The 22,977-nt window shown below is 41.9% G+C and overlaps 1 protein-coding gene across 2 annotated transcripts in view; it reads right to left on the reverse strand.

Annotated features, from left to right (window-relative positions):
- The window catches only part of dis3l2 (DIS3 like 3'-5' exoribonuclease 2), a 410,232-nt gene extending 392,135 nt beyond the window's left edge, over positions 1-18,097 (reverse strand). For both annotated transcript variants that reach the window (XR_010975985.1, XM_068042291.1), the window contains exons 1-2: positions 18,015-18,097; positions 13,508-14,402 (exon numbers count right to left, since the gene is read on the reverse strand). Coding sequence is in view for 1 of the 2 variants with exons in the window: in XM_068042291.1 (XP_067898392.1) it covers positions 13,508-14,363 (856 nt within the window). In the remaining variant the exon portion in view is untranslated. The remainder of the gene's footprint in view (positions 1-13,507; positions 14,403-18,014) is intronic.
- Positions 18,098-22,977: the final 4,880 nt, after the last annotated feature.

Here is a 22,977-nt window from a genome sequence, read left to right on the forward strand (position 1 = left end):
TTTTACAAGTGTAGTGTGTAATTCTTTCAGATTTTAATTGTGGAGAGATTTTTTTTTAATATATTGAGTCATAGAGTTCGACAGCACAGAAACAGGCCCTTCGGACCATCGTGTCCGTGCTGACCATCAAGCACCTAACTATTCTAATCCCATTTTCCAGCACCTGGCCCATTGCCTTATATGCTTTGGCGTTTCAAGTACTCATCTAAATACTTCTTAAATGTTGTGAGGGTTCCTACGTCTACCACCCCTTCAGGCACTATGTTCCAGATTCCAACCACCCTCTGGGAGAAAACATTTTTCCTCAAATCTCCTGCCCCTTACCTTAAATCCATGCACCCAGGTTATTGACCCCTCCACTGATGGAAAAAGTTTCTTCCCATCTACCCTATCTATGCCCCTCATAACTTTGTATACCTCAATCAGGTCCCCCCTCAGCCTTCTCTGCTCTAAGGAAATCAACCCTATCCTATCCAGTCTCTCTTCATAGCTGAAATGCTCCAGCCCAGGAAACATCCTGGTATAACTTAACTTTTTCTATCTCCTTCACGTCTCTCAACAGCCCCTCTTTCATTCCCTCTCTATTTTGCTTTCCATTCATGATGTGACAATGAATTAACTGCAAAAGCCCATAGAAACACTGTGTGCAAGTATAATGAATGGTTGGTGCTGTTTGTTTGCTGCAAACAGGATTAAGGATAATCCCAAGGCTTTTTATACATATATAAAGAGCAAGAGGGTAACTAGGGAAAGGGTTGGCCCACTCAAGGACAGAGAAGGGAATCTATGTGTGGAGCCAGAGGAAATGGGCGAGGTACTAAATGAGTACTTTGCATCAGTATTCACCAAAGAGAAGGACTGGTGGATGATGAGCCGAGGGAAGGGAGTGTAGATAGTCTCAGTCATCTCATTATCAAAAAGGAGGTGGTGTTGGGAGTCTTGCAAAGCATTAAGGTAGATAAGTCCCCAGGGCCTGATGGGATCTACCCCAGAATACTGAGGGAGGCAAGGGAAGAAATTGCTGGGGCCTTGACAGAAATCTTTGCATCCTCATTGGCTACAGGTCCCAGAGGACTGGAGAATAGCCAATGTTGTTCCTTTGTTTAAGAAGGGTAGCAAGGATAATCCAGGAAATTATAGGCCGGTGAGCCTTACGTCAGTGGCAGGGAAATTATTAGAGAGGATTCTTCGGGACAGGATTTACTCCCATTTGGAAACAAACAAACTTATTAGCGAGAGACAGCATGGTTTTGTGAAGGTGAGGTCATGTCTCACTAATTTGATTGAGTTTTTTGAGGAAGTGACGAAGATGATTGATGAAGGAAGGGCAGTGGATGTTATCTATATGGACTTCAGTAAAGCCTTTGATAAGGTCCCTCATGGCAGACTGGTACAAAAGGTGATGTCACACGGGATCAGAGGTGAGCTGGCAAGAAGGATACAGAACTGGCTCAGTCATGGAAGACAGAGGGTAGCAGTGGAAGGGTGCTTTTCTGAATGGAGGGATGTGACTAGTGGTGTTCCGCAGGGATCAGTGCTGGGACCTTTGCTGTTTGTAGCATATATAAATGATTTGGAGGAAAATGTATCTGGTCTGATTAGTAAGTTTGCGGACAACACAAAGGTTGGTGGAGTTGCGGATAGTGATGAGGATTGTCAGAGGATATAGATCAGTTGGAGACTTGGGCGGAGAAATGGCAGGTGGAGTTTAATCCGGACAAATTTGAGGTAATGCATTTTGGAAGGTCTAATGCAGGTGGGAAATATACAGTAAATGGCAGAACCCTCAGCAGTATTGACAGGCAGAGAGATCTGGGCGTACACGTCCACAGGTCACTGAAAGTGGCAACGCAGGTGGATAAGGAAGTCAAGAAGGCATACGGCATGCTTGCCTTCATCGGTCGGGGCATAGAGTATAAAAATTAGCAAGTTATGCTGCAGCTGCACAGAACTTTAGTTAGGCCACACTTAGAATACTGTGTGCACTTCTGGTCACCACACTACCAGAAGGACGTGGAGGCTTTGGAGAGGGTACAGAAGAGGTTTACCAAGATGTTGCCTGGTCTGGAGGGCATTAGCTATGAGGAGAGGTTGGATAAACTCGGATTGTTTTCACTGGAACGATGGAGGTGGAGGGGCGACATGATTGAGGTTTACAAAGTTATGAGCGGCATGGACAGAATGGATAGTCAGAAGTTTTTTCCCAGGGTGGAAGAGTCAGTTACTAGGGGACATAGGTTTAAGGTGAAAGGGGCAAAGTTCAGAGGGGATGTGCGAGGCAAGTTCTTTACACAGAGGGTGGTGAGTGCCTGGAACTTGCTGCCGGGGGAAGTGGTGGAAGCAGGTACGATAGCGACGTTTAAGAGGCATCTTGACAAATACATGAATAGGATGGGAATAGAGGGATACGGTCCCCGGAAGTGCAGAAGGTTTTAGTTTCGGCAGGCATCAAGATCGGTGCAGGCTTGGAGGGCCGAATGGCCTGTTCCTGTGCTGTACTGTTCTTTGTTCTTTGACTGCAAAATCCGGGCCAATAGATACGCCACTAACTTACAGTGAGCAAATAAATTAAATACCATTTTTTTTAAATGACACACTGGAATTTCTAACTGGTGCTTTAGGGACACAGCTTTACAACTGTCCGTTATTCTATGAAAACTGTAAATGAGTGATCCTTATATTTTATGTACATTTCCCTATCGATTTAATTTTTATTTATTTATTTAGAGATACAACACTGAAACAGGCCCTTCGGCCCACGGAGTATGTGCCGACCAACAACCACCCATTTATACTAATCCTACATTAACCCCATATTCTCTACCACATCCCCACCATTCTCCTACCACCTACCTACACTAGGGGTAATTTACAATGGCCAATTTACCTATCAACCTGCAAGTCTTAGGCTGTGGGAGGAAACCGGAGCACCCGGCGAAAACCCACGCGGTCACAGGGAGAACTTGCAAACTCTACACAGGCAGTACCCAGAATCGAACCCAGGTCACTGGAGCTGTGAGGCTGCGGTGATAACCACTGCGCCACTGTGCTGCCCAAACTGTTCTTCTGGCGCTAGCCTTTTGTACATCCAACAATCCCAGGCTTCATTCCACCATTGGTGACATGGTATCCAGTGCTTGGGTCCTACTTTGTAATAGCACTGCTATATCATATGACCCATTTTATGTCACAGGTGACTTATGGTTTGCCATAATTTCCTGGAACATTTGCACCGCGCTGCCATCACACTCACTAGAAAATTAATAAGTTAACATAACTCCTCCCATTAAAAATCAATCAATGGTGATCGCATATTTCCTTAAGTAACTAATGTTTTCTTCCCACTTGGACTGAAAAAAATGGAACTGGTGACCAAGCAGCAGTGTGATTTGTGGATTTAAAGGGTCAATGATTCAATTTATAGATCTGCATCCTTTCTGAATGGTCTTTAACTTGCAGTGAAAGTATGAGAAGTATGCTGTTTTAGTTGGCACTGTTATAGTTGATCATTTGCATAAAAAGACTTGTATTTATAAAGCACTTTTTATGACCACCGGGCATCACAAAGCATTTTATAGTCAACAATGTACTTTTGAAGTGTAGTCACTGTTGTAATGTAGGAAATGCAGCAACCAAGTTGCGCACAGACAGCAATGTGATGATGACCAGGTCTCAGAGGGTTGTGCAACTTTGGAATTTTCTGCCTCAGAAGGTGGTGGAGACGGGGTCATTGAATATTTTTAAGGCCGAGATAGATAGATTCTTGTTAGGTAAGGGAATCGTTATCGGGTGTAGATAGGAGTGTGGAATTCAAGACACAAACAGATCAGCCATGATCTTATTGAATGGCGGAGCAGGCTAGAGGGGCTGAATGGCCTACTCCTGCTCCAATTTCATATGTTCGTATTCGTATGTTCGTAATCTGTTTATGTGATGTTGATTGAGGGATAGATATTGGCCAGGAAACTGGGGATAACTCCCCTGCTCTTCTTCAAAATAGTGCCACGGGATCTTTTACATTCACCATGCAGGCAGATGGGGCCTCTGTTTAACATCTCATCTGAAAGACAGCACCTCCAACAGTGCAGTACGCCCTCAGCACTGCACTGGAGTGCCAGATTAGATTTTTGTGCCCAAGCCTGGAGTGGGACTTGAACTCAGAACCCTATGAATCAGCTGCCACTATTTGCATAACAATGTAGAAAATGGTTCAACAGAAGCAGGATTAACACAGCTATTAGATATTTAAGGAGAAAGTGTTAATCCTTGTGCACAGCGACAGGATTTCTATCCTAACAAGCAGGCTGAACAAGTCAATTTCTGGAATCAACTAGTGTTAAAAGATTATTTTACCAAATAAGAGTCATGTCTTATTTTATAGCCAATCCTGGCGCTGCTTCACAAACCACTGACCACCTCTAGGCAGTTACCCATTGTCTCTCAAGACAAGGAGGCCAAAGAAGTAGTAGTCATGTCTTACTATCTATGAGTTGGTAGGAGAGAAATTATAAAGCTCTAAGAGATCACAGTGCTGATAAACTAGAATATTTTAATGAATACAGCAAGTAGCAATTAAGTATCATACAGGCATATTGTATATGTTTTTGTGTGGTAGGGGACAGCAGCCAACACTTCACTTGATCAGAAATGCAGGATAAACTTACTGGTGGCCACACAGACACACACACGCAAAATTAAAGACAACTTTGCGTATGCATGTTCCTACAATACATTGAAACAGAACAACTGTCAGCTGTAATCAGGGTTGGTTTCTTCAATGTCCACATCATAGTAAATACTGTATACTACTTTGTCTTTTCAAACAACGTTACACAGAATCATCAATGCCAGAATGGGCTGTGACAGTCTGGCACAAAATGGAATGCTCGGAAACCATGGAGCTGGAAACTGCAATGAGAACGGACTTCTGCTCTTGGAACTCTGTGCAGAAAAGTGGCTGTCCATAACCAACAACTTCTTTCAGCAAAAAGATCGCTTTAAGACCACATGGAAGCATCCCCACTCTAAACACTGGCACCTGATAGATTACATCTTGATGCACCGGTGTGACCTAAAGAACGTCCTGCATACTGGAGCCATGCCCAGTGCTGACTATCATAAGACCACCAGCTCGTTCGCTCAAAGCTAAACTTCCATTTCAAGCCTAAGCCCAAGAATAGGCCTACAGACAACTCAAAGAAATTTCGAGTCAGCAACCTGCAAACCTCATCTTGCAGAGCTAGATATCAAACAACCTTACAGACCAGACTGGAACACCCTGACCTCACAGCTGATTCCATTCCAGAAGAACTCTGGGAATACATCAAAGCTGCAGTACTGGATACTTCCAACGAGGTCATCGGACTCAGCACCAAGAAGAATAGGGACAGCTCTGATGAAAATGACAAGGAAATTCAAGATCTACTAACAATAAAAAGGTCAGCTCATCAGGTTCAGCCAGCCAGCCACGAGAAAAAGACAGCTTACCATCAAGCATGCAGTACCCTTCAATGTAAACCTGAGGAACACCCAACATGACTAGTGGATCGTACTTGCAGAAAAAACTCAACTGTACGTTGATACTGGTGACACAAGAAGCTTCTATGAAGCACTAAAATCTGTGTATGGACCAGCGCATAAAACCCAAAACCCCGAGGAGCGTCAATGGCAAGACCCTACACAAGGAGTCAGTCCTGGATCACTGGTCGGAGCACTTTGAAACACTCTTCAGCGCCAAGTGCAAAGTGCACGATATGGCCATCAATCACATTCACATAACCTGTCAAAGAAGAACTGGATGACAGCCCAACTCAGGAGGAAACTGTGACTGCCATCAAGCAGATGAAGAGCAACAAAGCCCCTGGAGTTGATGGAATTCCACCCGAAGCCTTGAAGCATGATGGCCCTGCCCAAAACACCTAATTCCATGAGTTTTTCACAGCCTGCTGGGAACAGGGCAGGAGTCCACACAATCTTTGTGATGCCATTGTCATCACCTTGTACAAAAACAAAGGAGAAAAGTCAGACTGCTCCAACTACCATGGGATCACCCTCCTTTCTATTGCTGGGAAGATCCTGGCTAGAATACTTCTGAACAGGCTTGTGCCTACCATTGCGGAAGAAAATCTCCCAGAGAGCCAGTGCAATTTCAGAGCAAACAGAGGCACCACAGACATGGTACTTACACTCAGACAATTACAAGAAAAGTGTCATGAGCAAAACAAAAGCCTGTACGTCACTGTCATAGACCTCACCAAGGCATTTGACATTGAGCAGAGAGGGACTTTGAAAAAGGATGCCCACTTAGGTTCCTGGCCCTGGTGAAGTAGTTTCATGAAAATCAATATGGACAAGTCAAGCACAACAGTGGCCTCTCGAGTCCCTTCCGAATCTCCAATGGCATGAAGCAGGGATGGGTGCTGCTCTCATCCTTCTTCACCAACTTTTTCAACATGATGCTGCACCTTAAGGAAGGAGTTTATTACACTTCTGGACTGATGGAAGCCTTTTCACACTTAGCCGCCTTCAGCCACACACAAAGACACAAGAAAAACTCATCCATGAACTTCTTTTCACTGATGACTGCGCACTCCTGGCCCACAGTCAGTCAGACCTGCAGCACGTTTCTCCGAGGCGGTACAACTCTTTGGACTAAAAATCAGTTTAAAGAAAACTGAAGTCCTACATCAGCCTGCACCCCAAGAACAACATAGACCACCGAGCATTGTCATCGAGGGAACCAAGCTGAATGCCGACAAGCAATTTACCTATTTGGGGAGCGTCATCTCGTTTTATGCCACCATAGACAAGCAAGTGGACAATAGGCTTTCAAAAGCAATCAGCACATTTGGCAGACTCTTACAAATCAGTGTGAAACAACCACAGCCTCAGAGCACAGACTAAACTCAAAGTGTACCAAGCCGTAGTCCACACCACCCTTCTGTATGGCGCCGATTCATGGGTCCTATACCGCGGTCACGTACGCTTTCTACAGCGCTTCCATCAGCGTTGCCTCCGCAGCACTTTCAAGATCCGTTGACAGGACTGCATCACAAATATTGAAGTCCTGGAAACAGCCATCATCACCAGCATCGAGGCCATCCTCCTGCAAAGCCAACTGCATTGCCCAGATGGACCACAGTCACCTGCCCAAGATAGTGTTGCACGGACAACTGACCACTGGTAAACAGAACAAAGGGGTCCCATCAAACGTTTCAAGGACTCCCTGCAGAACTTCCTTTCTGTGTGCCCATCAACCATCACCAGTGGGAAGCGCAGGCCATTGATAGTGATGCCTGGAGATGCTACATTGGGAGTGCTACAGACACCTTTGAGAGTGAGTGAAGAACCAACATGAAAGAGAAAAAGGAGAAGGATAGATCCAATTGCCCCCAGCAGCAACTACACCTTCACTTGCACCCATTGTGGGAGAATTATTACAAGATGCAGATTTGCAGCTGAATGCTTTAGAGATTGAGAGTTTTTACTGAATCCAGCAAAGGTTATATGGATACATTTCCCTGTAGCAATGCAAGGGCTTAATTTTATTATAGCACTTATGTTGAATTCAGAACTAATATCGCCATTGGAAAGAAACTGCACCATTAGCATTATGGGATCAATAAACTAGCCATTGGCTGTGCCACTTCTGAATCACTGCTCGCTGCAGTGTATTCTAATTAGGAATCTTTGGACTAAGTTAGCAAAGGAGAGATCAGTGCGCAAAATGGAAAAGGTTACAGCCTTCATTGCTGCTGTCACCAGTGCAGAAAATTCCACCCCAATCGCTTTGCTCTTCCTGATGCTCAATTGCAAAAGAATTCTGACTCAGCCACAAGTTAATGCGAGACAGGCGCAACGGATTTGGGGATGTTTAAATATTTCATTCAAAAACAAAATTAATTTATACAGGTTTAAAAGCCACCCAATACAATAATTAAGGATGTTTGCCAAAGCTAGACAAGCCAACTTGTAGCATGTCAGTTTGTTATGTACTTCAAATGGAGACAATGAAAATCAATTCACTCATCCCTGATTCATTAAGCAATATAGTCGCTATTCATTTTAGGTGCAACAGGAGATGGTGTCTTAAGAGCCACACCTCAAAGCAGGAGGAAAGGTTGTCAGTTTGTTGACAGGCCTACCAACAGGTCATTGATTCAGGAATGAGTCAGAAGGGCAGCCAGCCAAATTGGTGGGAACACAGAAAGAAAAGGACAAAGACACTTAAGTGGTCATCTAGCCAGCTATAATGGGGAAGGAAGCATGCTAATGAGAGGAAATGCAGTCATCTAAAGCCCAGAACTAGTCAGGTTAAGAAGCCTGAACAGGACAAGTTAAGTGGAATAATGTGACATATTCTTATTACTTTCCACCCCAAGAAGGGATGAGTCGTTAGGTGAATCAAGATGAGATTTGATTACCACTATTACTCTGTATATTCATTTAGGTGCCAGCTGTGGTTCAGTTGACAGCACTCCCACCTCCAACACGGAAGGTTGTCACATTGTTGTTTGTGGGAATTTGCTGTATGCAAATTGGCTGCCATGTTTCCTGCATTACAACAGTAACCGCACTTCAAAAGGTACGTCATTAGCTGTAAAATGCTTTGGGATGTCCTGTGGTCATGAAAGGCTCTATACAAATGCAAGTCTTTTTTTTTCCTGTCTGCAAATGAAGTTTTCTTTTTATTCTTTTGTGGGACGTGGGCATCACTGGCAATTTTTGTTGACAATTCCTAATTGCCCCTGAACTGAGTGGCTTACTAGGCCATTTCAGAGACCACTTAAGACTCAACCACATTGCTGTGGGTCCAGAGTCACATGAAGGCCAGACCAGGTAAGGACAGCAGATTTCCTTCCCTAAAGGACATTAGTGAACCATATGGGTTTTTCATGATAGTTTAATAGCACCATTACTGACACTAGCTTTTAATTGCAGATTTTTGTTAGTTAATTGAATTTATTAATTGAATTTAAATTCCATCAACTGCCATGGTGGAATTTGATATTGTGTGCCCCCCCCCCCACCCCCAGGAATTAGCCTGAGCCTCTGGATTACTAGTCCAGTGACATTACCACAATGCCACCATCTCCCTCTTAACAATTCAAATATGACTACATCAGACTAAAAAGTGCATGTAAGGACGGATGAAGATGTAAAGGAGGTTTAAAAAGCACGCTAAAAGCCCAAAGTCAGAGACTGGAGACACAGCGAGAGAGAGAGAGAGGAGCACGGCAGGAGCTGGAGGAGCGGAGCAGGGAAAATCGAAAAGTGGCATCAGTGACGTCACAATCAACAGTGAGAGCAGGGAAGTAGAGAGCCGCCGGGATGAGTATACAGGTAAGCTTTTAATTTAATTTAAATCAAACATAGCACCAAACATCACAGGCAAGCAGGCAGGTGATTGGTTTGGGAAGAAGCTACCTGTTTGGTGAGTATCTGTAAGTGATTAAGGTCCATTCTAATCCTAATGTTTAAAATAGTAAAGGAACTAGTGGTAAGCTTAATAAAATGGATCAAAAAAGGAAAATAAAATAAAGAATTGAATAAAATAATTTAATTAAAACACATTAAGGATGGCAGGACAGGTCACGGCTGCAGCATGTGGGAGCTCCTGGATGCCAGTGTGATCCAGGGCAAACGCATCTACAGTAAATGCCTGCAGCTCAAAGCTTCAGCTCAGAGTCGTTGAACTGGAGTCCGAGCTGTAGACACTGTGACACATCAGGGAGGGGGAAAGGTACCCCGACATTTTGTACCAGGAGGCAGTCATACCCCTTAGGACAGGGGCTTCTGATTTGTCAGGGACAGGAGAGTGTGGCTACAGCTGAGGCAGGTAAGGGGACCCAGAGGGCAGGAGTGCAGGAGCCTCAGCCTTTGCGATTGTCCAACACGTTTGAGGTTCTTTCATTGGATGAGAGTGGGGGCTGCAGGGTGGATGAGCAACCTGACCATGTACAGGAAGCCATTCAAGTGGAGGGAGAAAAAAGGAATGTAGTGGTAGTGGGGGACAGTACAGTTAGGGGGATTGACACCGTTCTCCGCAGCAAAGAGAGAGAGTCCGCATGGCTGTGTTGCTTGCCCAGTTCCAGGGTTTGGGACATCTGCTCAGGGCTGGAGAGGAACTTACAGTGGGAAGGGGAGGATCCAGTCGTCGTGGTCCATGAAGGTACCAACAACAATAGGCAGGACAAAGAAAGCGGTTCTGCATAGTCAGTATGAGGAACAAGGCACCAAATTAAGCAGAACCTCAAAAGTAATAATCTCTGGATTATTACCTGAGCCACATGCAAATTGGCATAGGGAAAATAAGATTAGAGAAATTAATGTGTGGCTCAAAGACTGGTGTGGTAGAAGTGGGTTCCGGCTCGTGGGGCACTGGCAACAGTACCGGGGAAAGTGCTGGTTGTACCATTCGGACCTGAACCGTGCTAGGGCCAGTGTTCTGGCGAGCCACATAACTAGGGAAGTAGAGAGGGTTTTAAACTGAATAGTGGGGGCAAGGGATCGAATTTTGGAAGATATGGTAAATCAAGGAGCAGAGTCAAGGCAAGAGAGAAAGGTATTAATATGGGAAATGATAAACAGACTGTGTTAGGAACGGACAGAGTGTACAAATCTAACAGTAAATCAACAGATTAGGCTAGAGGTTACAAAAATAATAAAAGGACAAAACCAAAGGCTCTCTATCTGAATGCACACAGCATTTGAAACAAAACAGATGAACTGAGAGCGCAAATATAAATAAATAAGTACGATCTGATGGCCATTACAGAGACATGGCTGCACGACAACATAAATTGGGACCTGAATATTGATGGGTACATGGCATTTAGGAAGAACAGGAAGCGAGGAAAAGGTGGAGGGGTAGCTCTGTTCATTAATGATGGTATGAACGCAATACAGAGGGATGACCTAAGGTCACGAGAGCAGGATGTAGAAGCAGTTTGGGTAGAGATGAGAGATAAAGGCAAGAAGTCACTTGTGGGAGTGGTGTACAGGCCACCTAACATTAACCACACTGTAGGATGGGGTATAAAGGAAGAAATAATAGCAGCTCGTCAAAAAGGTACAGTGATAATTATGGGGGTTTTAACCTACATATAGACTGGAAACATCAGTTGGGCAGAGAGAGCCTAGATGAAGAGAACATAGAATGTTTTTGGGTTAATTTCTTGGAACAATATGTTCTGGAGAGCAGGCTATACTAGACCTGGTATTGTGCAACGAGATAGAATTAATTAATGACTTCATAGTTAAAGCGCCCCTAGGTAGCAGCGATCATAATATGAATGACTTTTAAATTCAGTCTGAGGGAGAGAAGAGTGGGTCCAAGACTAGTATTTTAAACTTAAGTAAGGGCAATTATGAGGGCATGAAAGCAGAGCTAGCTAAAGTGAACTGGCAAATCAGGTTAACGGATAGGTCAATGGAGATGCAGTGGCAGACATTTAAGAGGATATTTCAGAATACACAGAATAGATACATTTCAACGAGAAAGAAAAATTCCAAGGGTGGGACCCGCCATCCGTGGTTAACAAACTGTTAAAGATAGTATCAAACTTAAAGAAAAAGCATATAATTGCGTAAAGATGGGAGGCAGGTCAGAAGATTGGACAGAATATAAAAAACAGTAAAGAACGACAAAAAGATTGATAAGGATGGTAAAATTAGAGTACAAGAGAAAGTTAGTTAGAAACATAACGACAGATAGTAAGAGTTCCTATAGATATTTATAAAAGAGAAGTTAACAAAGTGAGCGTTGGTCCTATAGAAAATGAGTCTGGGGAATTAATAAGGATAATAAGCAGATGAATTGAACAGAAATTTTGCATCGGTCTTCACTATTGGAGGATATAACTAACATCCCAGTATTAGCTGTAAGTCAGGAAATGGAAGGGAGGGAGGAACTCAAGAAAATTACAATCCCCAGAGAAGTGGTACACAACAAATTGTTGGAGATGCAGGCCGACAAGTCCCCGGGTTCTGGCGGACTTCATCCTAGGGTGTTAAAAGAAGTGGCGAGTGAGATAGTTGATGCGTTAGTTTTAATTTTCCAAAATTCCCCAGATTCGAGGAAGGTTCCGTTAGATTGGAAAATAGCAAATGTAACTCCTTTATTCAAAAAGGGAGGGAGACAGAAAGCTGGAAACTACAGGCCAGTTAGTTTAACATCTGTCTTAGGGAAAATGTTAGAAGCTATTATTAAAGATGTTATAGAAGGGTATTTAGAAAAATTCAAGGTAATCAGGCAGAGTTAAAATGGTTTTGTGAAAGGGAAATCATGTTTAACCAAATTATTGGAGTTCTTTGAGGGAGCTACATATGCTGTGGATAATGGGGAACCAGTGGATGTATTGTACTTAGATTTCCAAGAAGGCATTTGATAAGGTGCCACATCAAAGGTTATTGCAGAAAATAAAAGCTCATGGTGTAGCGGGTAACATATTTTCATGGATAGCAGATTGGCTAGCTAACAAGAAACAGAGTAGACATAAATAGGTCATTTTCTGGTTGGCAAGATGTAACGAGTGATGTGCCACAGGAATCTGTGTCGGGGCCTCAATTTTCTACAAGATTCTCCCTTGTGGGGATCTAGAACTACGGATCACTGTTTAAAAATAAGGGGTCGCCCATTTAAGACAGAGAGGAGGAGAAATTGTTTCTCAGAGGGTCGTGAGTCTTTGGAATTCTCTTCCTCAAAAGGCGGTGGAAGCAGAGTCTTTGAATATTTTTAAGGCAGAGGTAGATAGATTCTTGATAAGCAAGGGAGTGGAAGGTTATCGGGGGTAGGTGAAAATGTGGAGTAATCAGTTCAGCCTTGAACTTATTGAATGACGGAGCAGGCTTGAAGGGCCTAGTGGCCTACTCCTGCTCCTAATTCGTATGTTTGTATATGATATTCAGTTCAGATCACAAAAGATCCTATTTCTACACCCTTGGGCAATATTAAGTTGGATATTGGGCAGTGCACACACACTTCTGAAGAGAGAAAGCTCAGACGGCTTATGGGAATGACCTGTCTGTACCAGAGTGTAAGGCAGACCAAAAAATTTGTGACATTTAGATAGGGATTTTCCTATAATATTTATAAATGGCAATTTCTATTGCAAAATTTTGACATAAAAGGCGTTGGATGAAGTAATACCTGGAAACAGGAATTTATATATGAAATGCAACGCAATTGTTCGCATGACTACAAGCAGGACAGATTTAATGGTTTCATTTTTGCCAAAATCAAATCAATTCCCAAAGCTTTATTTTCTTCTTGGCTCAGTTAGGATGAACTTTATTCCCACCTGCCATCCTCGTTAAGAGACATTGACTTGACTTTGAACTATTGCAAGGCTCACACAAATTATAGCAGTATGTCTAAGCATCTGTATTGAGAAAATTAATTTTCAAATTGAATTAATTCTTGGAGCATTTTGCAATCAGGTAAAAATTAATCCAATAATACCCACAGCAGAGGTTTAACAGTGAAATATATCTTCTATTGCCTTACTTTGCACATGGTCGATATTGACTTTCTCTGGCTGAGTAGATTCTAAATCATGAAGTGCAGCAACTTGGTCTCCAATGCAGACTCCACCAGCACAGTGAGTTACACCCAAGCTTAGTTCAGTTTTCCCTTTGCTCTTTCTTCGATTTCTCTTTTTCTTATTATTTTGCACGTCCATCTCATTAGTTATTTGCACATTATTATCTGATCGCCCTAGATCAAAATTCGGAATACAATTGTCAAAAGGTAGTTTGTGCCTTGGCAACACAGACTCAGAGTAATGAGCACTATCACCAGCAGTTGCTGGTTTTGTAAGCTGTGCAAACTCCTTGTGGCGGTCTGAATATGTTTTTGGATGGACTTGTTTAGGCCTAGTTTCTTTGAACACAACTTCATTTCCCGATTCAGTATCACCATCCTGGCTGGTGTTGATATCTCTTTGCTCGTTTTGCTTTCTGGTCATCAACCCCTGCTTCTTCTTCCAATCACTCTCACCAGCATCCCCAACTTTTTCCAAAAGATTAACTGGCATGTTTGGAAATAGGCCAGTGCTATCAATGTCAACTGCAAATGCAGAATGACTGTATTTGGCACTTCCTCCTAGATTTTGTCCAGTAATAATATCCTTTTGTTGCACTGCTTCCGCTTCTAAAAGATTGAAATCAGTCCCAGGAATAATTCCACTTTCATCATTTTGTTCTATACAACTGATCTCCTGAGCAAATTGGTTTAGATATGTTCTAAATCTGCCACTACGGTGCTGATTTACCAGCCTGGAATAAGCATTTTTTGGTGGATAGATGATCTTTCTTGCATCAAAAGAGGGAACAGTTTCCTTTGTTTGTCCTGAATGATCCATAGGTGATGTTGATACAGTCTCAAAAGAGGCCAAATGAAACTGTAGAGAAAACAATACACATCAATATCTGATATAAATAACATTATCTTGGAAAATCCAAAATTAAATATTTAAAGTAGCTTTCAAACAATATTCCATCACAACAGAGCAGTTCAACAAGATAAAGGTGTTTTACTTGACATTTAATCATGTTTATTCAAAACTGGTTTTCAAAATATGCATTTCTTATTACACGTTTGCTATAAATTTCTGAAGGCATGCTTCATTGCTCGGTAGGCCCAATGGGTAATAAAACAGGCCTTTTCAAAACCTCCAGGCCCACAAAACTCAAAAGACAAACCAACAAATAAGAAATAGAAAAGCAACAGAACAGATTTGCATCAAGACAGTAGTGCAAGGGCTTTATTTGCTACATACTGCCTACAGTACATAAACTGGACAGTGATGATCAAAACAAATCCATGCCTTTTCAGATTTTGTAGACCTCTCAGTGCAGCCTCCAATCAGAATAAAGTTCAATTTTGTCAGCTGTTCGTCCTAACCAAGTCTGGGTTCATGAATTCATTATCAATATATCTCACTAAATACGCTTTCTAAATTCTCTTCATTTAAGCAATGACACTGGAGACCAACTACTTTAATTCAATAAGAACGAAGAAATATTCATACATTACAGATCTTTATGGCTAGAATTTACACATATTGAAAGCAATTGTAGCTTTTGTTTCTTCAGATATTAGGGAAAGAGCATTTGAAACATTGTTAAGCATTAGTCAAAATCTACCCAGGACTCATTGTCCAACATTTTTTTTTCAACCATACAATTTGCTAACTTGTCAACAACCTTAACATAGTAAACCATCCCAAGGTATTTCACAGGAACATTATCAAACAAAATGCAACAACAAGCCACAAAAAGACAAAAGCAAAATACTGTGGATACTGGAAATCAAACAAAAACAGAAAATGCTAGAAATACTCAGCAGCATCTGTGGAGAGAGAAAGAGAGTTAATGTTGCAGGTCGATGACCTTTCTGATGAAAAATCATTGACCTGAAACATTGACTCTTTTTCTCTCCACAGATAATTCTTCCACATTCTTCTGTTTTTCTTCCTTCTTTTTTCCTTTGGGCCTCCTTATCTCGAGAGACAATGGATACGCGCCTGGAGGTGGTCATTGGTTTGTGAAGCAGCGCCTGGAGTGGCTATAAAGGCCAATTCTGGAGTGACAGGCTCTTCCACAGGTGCTGCAGAGAAATTTGTCGGGGCTGTTGCACAGTTGGCTCTTCCACATAAAGAGATATTAGGATAAGCGACCAAAAGTTTGGTCAAATAGGCAGGCAGGTTTTAAGGTGCATCTTAAAGGAGATGTGGGGGGAGGGGGGAAAGAGAGTGAGTTTTGCAAAAATTTATATTAAAATACATTCATTTTATTGTACTTCATTCACAAAATCACCAAGTCAATAATTGTTTTAAAATTAATACACATTATCTAAAAGTAATGATTTCAACAGAGGTGTATTTTAAGATTTTCTTATACCGTTTGTTTGTAAGGCAACATCCTAATGGATTACAATTCCACATTACTTCACCCAAATTACAAATCATCATTTGACTCCTCTCTATGAAAGTGACAGTTGATAGGCTATTTAACCACAGATATACCTATCTTAATCCAAACTCTATTCTTTTCCACAACAGTTCACTTGGACAGCAATCAGGAAGCGGACACCCTGACAGATTTCCCCAATCCTTTATACCCCCAAAAAAGCTGAGGCCAATTGTAACACCCCCATTATTGCTGCAGCTGAGGTCTGCAAACTCAGCACAGACCGGATTGAACAGGATACCTTCCTGGTTTGTATGGTTCAGTGGCACACCATTTATTTATCCACTGAGCCATCATTAAAATCTTTGTCTAAAATGTTAGCTTTCTGGTTCACAAAGTAATATAACAAACTAAAGTCAAACAATAAATGGACATCTTGTTTACTTCATAGTTGTTCAAATTTTGGATTGAGACGGTGCATGTTTATTCGACTAGCATGAGATCCTGGTTTGTTGACTTGTACAATCCAGAGATAAATGAAAATGTACCTATAACCAGCAGTTACAACCTTGAGAGATACGAATAGGCACTGGCTGGTGGTGGGGTGGTGGTGGTGAGAGATTGAGAGAGAGATTGAGAGATTAGCTGCTTTTTTTTTTTTAAAAAGCCATAAAGATGACAACCCAGTGTCAACAACAGAGAAACAAGTGAGCACGTGCAACTTTGTTTTAAGGAGGCATACCAATAAAAAAAATTGAAACTTACAAGATCTGACTTCAACAGAGCCAAAAAGAAATTAATGAAAATAAATCATAACGCTATTGCAGGTCTAACAAACATTTCATTCTCTGTGGCACTGGTGGGCATCACATGCTCCCTCTCCTGGGCTTCCTGGATCCTGTCAAGACCACAGAAGAGGAGACAGGCAGCCTAAAGGCCCCTTCTCATTGGCCGTTCATTCGGACTGGTGAATTGCAGTCTTTGCCAGGTCAAGGAGCCGACCCACAGGTCATCTGATTTACCCTCCACCCCCAAAACACAGTGGCCAAAGATCTAGGCCCAACCATCTTCAGCTGCTTCATCAACGATTTTCCTTCCATCATAAGGTCAGAAATGGGGATGTTCACCAACAATGGCACAGTGTTCAATTCCATTCGCAACTCCACAGATTCTGAAGCAATCCATGCTTGCTTACAGCAAGACCTGGACATCATTCAGTCTTGGGTTGATAAGTGGCAAGTAACATTTGCACAACACAAGTGCCAGGCAATGACCATCTCTGACGAGAGAATCTAACTATCTCCGCTTGACACCCCACAACAGGTCAGAGGCTTAGCAATTCTGCACCAAATCCCTCACAGCACTTCCAAACTGACAATCTCTACCACCAAGAAGAACGAGAACAGTGGAAACATAGGAACACCACAGTTTGCAAGTTCCCCTCCAAGTCACACACCAACCTGACTTGGAACAATATTGACACTCCTTTGCTGTCACTGGGTCAAAATGCTGGAACTCCCTCCCTAACACCACTATGGGTGTACCTAAGCCAGACAGGCTGCAGTGGTTCATGAAGGCAGCTCACCACCACCACCTTCTCAAGGGCCATTAGGGATGGGCAATAAATGCTGTCCTTGCTAGTGGCACGCACAGCCCATGTAAAATAAAAATGGCTCAAGTACAACCAAATATTGTACCACAGCCCACTCAAATAATTAAATAGGAGCTCAAACTCTCACATGCCGCAAAGAAAAATGTGGAACAGACTAATCCAGGTAGCAAAAGTTGCAAGCAGCCTAATAATGTGAAATCGTGAAATGATAGTGCTCCATACAGCACAGATCCCATTGGCGCAAGGAACGAATCCCACATTGAGGGCCTATTATTGGGGTCTCCGACAGCAGAGCGTATCCAGACAGAAGACAAGGAACTGGAGAGTGTATTTTACCATTTTAAGGCCAATAATGGAATGCGCTCGTTTAGCCAGAGAGGCCACGATATAAACAATTGCAGACTCAATGTGACTGAAACATGTTTTTTCCCTTTCAAACTTCACTCAGATTATAACGTACTGAACAAAACGCCCAACCCCTCAAACTTACAGAGGGAAGGCAGCCTCGCGGCTTCTCTTTTAACGGCTTCAGGAGCCGCTCCAGCTCGTCGCACCAGCAAACTACTTCCGGGTCACCTTCCATCGGGGAGGGGGGGGTCAGACGCGGTGCGTTGTGGGTGATGTGTTCTTTTCTCTTCCGCCCGGGGCAGGTGCCGAGTGGCTCCAGAATCTGCACCACTGCCTGTATTGTCATCTCTTACATTTAAAAGAAACATTGTTGCATAACACGTGCCTTCTTCGCTCGTTTTAATCGTTTGCAAGATCCATCTCTAATTGGAAGTGTCGAATTTAGCGGCATTATTGAAGCAATCGCCTGTTTTGACAACTATCAATCATTGTCGCCACCTTGGACAGCAACTGGTCAAACAACAAAGCAGCTGACGATAGGAAGCGTCTACATTAAAATAAATAAATGATTTAGAAATGACAAATGGTATCTCGTAATACAGGAAAACACAATAAAGCTGACATCAGTCTACCTTCCTTTACGTCGTTGCAGCGATTTCCTCCTTTATTTTTAGAGATAGTTAAATATTAGGAAGAAAACCTCAGTCGATCCCCGCTAAAGGCTGGAATTTTCCTCGGAGCTCAAAATAATTCGATTTTTAACGCGTCCATAATTTTGACAATTTATTTATGTAACCGTAGTATAGTATTACCTATACTATTAGATACAACCATTTTCATACCCAAACTCGTAATTTGGTCAGCGTCACATTTTGTTTAAGCAAATCAGTTCCTGGGAAACATTGATTTGGGAATGCTTTTATTACAGCTCCCAGCAGGTGACATTTTCAGATTCTGTTGCTAACGATAGGAGAGTAAAAACCATGAAATGTTTATGCATCAAAATGGTAACAATACCGTGAGATCTCCATGGGAATGGACGCTGTGATTAGGGTTTTGATATTCCCAGTGTCGCATTTGATTTAAATTCCATTGTACATACATAAATTTCATAAATACTATCAATAGACTGTATGACATTTTCCTCAAAGTAATGGTTACATTAATACTGTCGGATGGGACATCTGTTAGTATACATTACCCAGGACAGCTCTTCTGTACAACTGTTAGAAATGCATACATGTACAGTCGATTCAAATACTCGAGAATCTTTATGTTTAATTCGAGTTGCTGTTTGATATTGCACACATATATGATCCGCCAAAACTATCTTAATCAGGAAACTATGTCTTCACTTTAACGCCTGGCTGCGATTTAACTGAAGTTATCGTACTTTTTCTTTGCTATGAAGAGTGAATGAAATAAACTTTATAAGGACAAATTGTGTGACATGTCAACCACTTGCCTTCGTAATCTCAAACTAAATAAAAAGTTCCGTATGGAAACATTATTTTACAAATACTCTGAGCGTGTTTTAAGACGCAGCTAACGACAAAATAAACAATGATGAAAAAACAAATCAAATTGAGTCACGCTCGAATCCATTACCAGTCGTCAGTGCTATTCTGATTAATATTGTATGACTTAGTGAAATTTGTCAGAGAAAATTAGCTGTGCAACACTACCATCATCAATATCGGAGTTTAAGTAGTAGTCAGACCACATATGATATGAATGCACTAATTGGAACCCAAGGGAGTGTTGGATTATGCTGCCTTTAAATCGGATCATCTCTAGGGAAGTATCTGGACTAAATATTAAAAGATTTAAACGTTTTTGATTTGATCTTCAGAAGTAAGTATGTGAGGTTGAGAGTTCTAAGTCCATTATCTGCGGAATGGAGCTACGTTTATACGGACATGTAACAATGAAAATAAGCGGAACAAAAGAATTAAGCCAAATGTAACCTTTAGAATCACATATATGTGCAAGGATCACTTGATGCTTCACATAGAGAAGTTTATGCAATGTTTTAATTCGGCATGAACTAAATTTTGCAATTACAACTTGTTTTCTTTGATTGTGCCACTCAACCACAACTTTACCTTAAAAGCGAGACGTTTAATCGAAGCCATTACCCGAGAGACTTAGTGTATGTTGCGCCACTTCCTTGCAAACCAATTGAATAATGTTTCTTCTTAGTAACCACAACTTCTGTCAAGTGTATCTGTGTAGCAAGAGAACACGAAAAAGACGAGGAAACGAACACACGTGAGAAAAATCAAGCGTAAAAATCACGAATTGTTAATAAAATATAAGAATGAAACGAAAAAGTGTGACGCTACGTTTATTGCATGGAACTTTTTAAAAAGCAGTGGATTTATCGTGAACGTTTTAAAGTACCGCTCTAATCAAATTCTCTACAATGCAACGTGACGGAAACCCTGCCCTGTCCCCCGATCCCCTCAAAGAATTCAACATTGTACATGATATTTCCTTACGTTTCAATGAACCCATGCATAGTTCTATATCCTAACATAGTTGTCGACACTAATCCCTAACAAATCCTACAGCTGGCATGTATTAACAGTATCAGAGGTAAGTCTTTAGTTTTGCATGTCATCACCGTTTGGGGGAATAAATGTCTTAGACGCGAGACATTATCCACCCTATGCTTATTACTCTATAGTTTGGAGGAAGAATGGGACCATATTTGTTACATCGCACTGTTGACAAACATCATCCATCCGTTGGTACTAGAGAGGAGCACTCAGCAACAACCTGAATGTGTATAATATTCGTTAAGTCCCTTTGGCCTTTCACAGAGGTAAAACGGAACTCAAAAAGTTCCGGAGGTGGGGAAAAGCATGATAGAAGAAGTACGTTTTGAGAAGACTTTTGAAGATGAAATGAGGTTGCAAAGTAAAAGGGTTTTAGGGAGAGGGTGTCGGAGTTTAGGCCCGAAGCCGCTGAAGGTTTTGCCACTGACGGTAGAAGGGAAAGCTGAAGAATGATAAAGAAGGCCAGAGTCAGAAGAATGGAGGACACATTTTGGAGGTTACATGAGAGATTTGAATAGACAAGTACTTTAGATTCAGTGTATTGGGAGAACTAGAAGGTGCAAGGACAGAAGTGATAGGGAAGTGAAATAGGATGGGGGGAACAGAAATAAAAACAGAAATGTGGAAATACTCAGCAGGTCTGGCAGCATCTGTGGAGAGAGAAGCAGAGTTAACGTTTCAGTTCTGTGACCTCACATAAGAAGAGGGAAAGTATGAAATGTAATAGGTGTTAAGCAATTGAAAGGGGGCAAGATTTGAAAACGAACAAAGGGGAAGGTCTGTTATAGGGTGGAAGACAGGAGAGATTACATGACAAAGGGTTGGTGGTGCAAAGCCAAACGGAGTGGTAGTGGGATAAGGAAAGAAACAAATGATGTGTCTAGAGGTGGTGTCAATGGCAGAATGATGAACAGCTGCTATCTGAAAGCAAAGAATGAGAAAAACATGGCAGTTAAACCAAAACCAGCAAAGAAAAGGGAAACAAAATGGTGGCCGTGCTTACAGTCTGACATTATTGAACTTAATGTTGAGTCCAGAAGGCTGTAAAAAGCCGAATGGAAAGATGAGGTGCTGTTCCTCGAGCTTATACTGAGCTTCATTGGAACATCGCAGGAGGTTGAGAACAGAGAGGTCAGTGTGGGAGCAACGTGGAGAATTAAAATGACAGGCAACCGGCAGCTTGGGTGTTCAGCAAAGCAATCACCCAATCTGTGTTTGGTCTTCCCAATGTAGAGGCGACCGCATTGTGATCAGCGAATACAGTATACTAAATTGAAAGAAATACAGAGAACACAGCTTCGTATGAGTTGAAGTCTACTTATGGTGGAGGCCATCGTGGATAGCATCAAAAAATTAAGCCTAGAGATAACCAACAGATTCAGGTTTTAGTGAAAATGAGTGTAAGGTTGGGGGGAAAGCAAGTAATTGTATAGGGCAATGAGGCAGTAAAGGAATCAAATAAGAAAAGTAAAAATGAAAAACAGAAATTGTAAAAACTGCGATAGTTTAACACTAATTGCAACGGAATTCCAGTGTAAAAGCATTACAGGTGCATAGAAAATCTTGATCTAAGCGTGTAGGACAGGTAATTCCCAGTCGTTCAGATCTTGATACTCGGCACACTTAAGAATACTCAAATCTTTTCATAGTAGCACAAACTAGACCTTGTAATAACTTTTGTGCGAAATGCGTTTTTGTTTAGCTTTCCTTTTTCATTTGGATCGGATTGATTATCCGAGCCACAGTACCAAAGTAATCATTTTTATCGGCAACTTAGGATCCACCGTTATTGACAATCTAGTCATGCATTTATTGGGGCTCAACTGTCCCTGCTCGTCCTAACATAAAACATCATTCCAACGTTCGACCAGAGATTGGGCCGCATCAGGTACTTATAATGAAGCCTCCGTATCAGTTAAATTGTCTATGCTAAAAAAAATGTTGTTCAGGTTAAGCTTTATTCCACTGAGACAATTAAGAACAACTTTTTTCCAAACCCCTTCGCCCATAAAATTAAAATGGTCCACCCTGGATTGAGGATTGTCAGGGCTGGGGGTTGGGTGGGGAGTGGCAAAGTGGCCTATGGATTGCAGTGTGGACACCCTAATTTAGAGCCCGAATAAACACAAAACTAAACACAAAGCATTCATAGCCAGGATGGAAACTTTTGTACACCTAGTCCGGAGTTCGTGCGGGATCCTTAAACAAAACAGAAGACTTGTCTCCTAAAATGCTATGAAACATATCAAAACGGACGTTCTTCTAAAGGTTTAAAGAAGAATAAACGAACATATGAACAACGACGATAGAAAAAGACCTACTGATCCAACCAGGCTGTCCTAAAAATATTATCTATATGAAGACATGCTCATACAGCCCAGGTTGGAGAGAATATCAGACCCGTTAACAGTTAGGTTGATTGAATATAAATGTGGCAGCACCCAAGATTCATGGCAAGGCATTCTTCCCGCTGAGAAACTTTGGCAAAAAGAGTATTCTGCCGCAAGTATGTTCTTCTTAAAGATACAATTAGTGATTAGTGTA

Source organism: Heterodontus francisci, chromosome 11 (assembly GCF_036365525.1).
Source record: "Heterodontus francisci isolate sHetFra1 chromosome 11, sHetFra1.hap1, whole genome shotgun sequence".
Classification (NCBI taxonomy): domain Eukaryota; kingdom Metazoa; phylum Chordata; class Chondrichthyes; order Heterodontiformes; family Heterodontidae; genus Heterodontus; species Heterodontus francisci.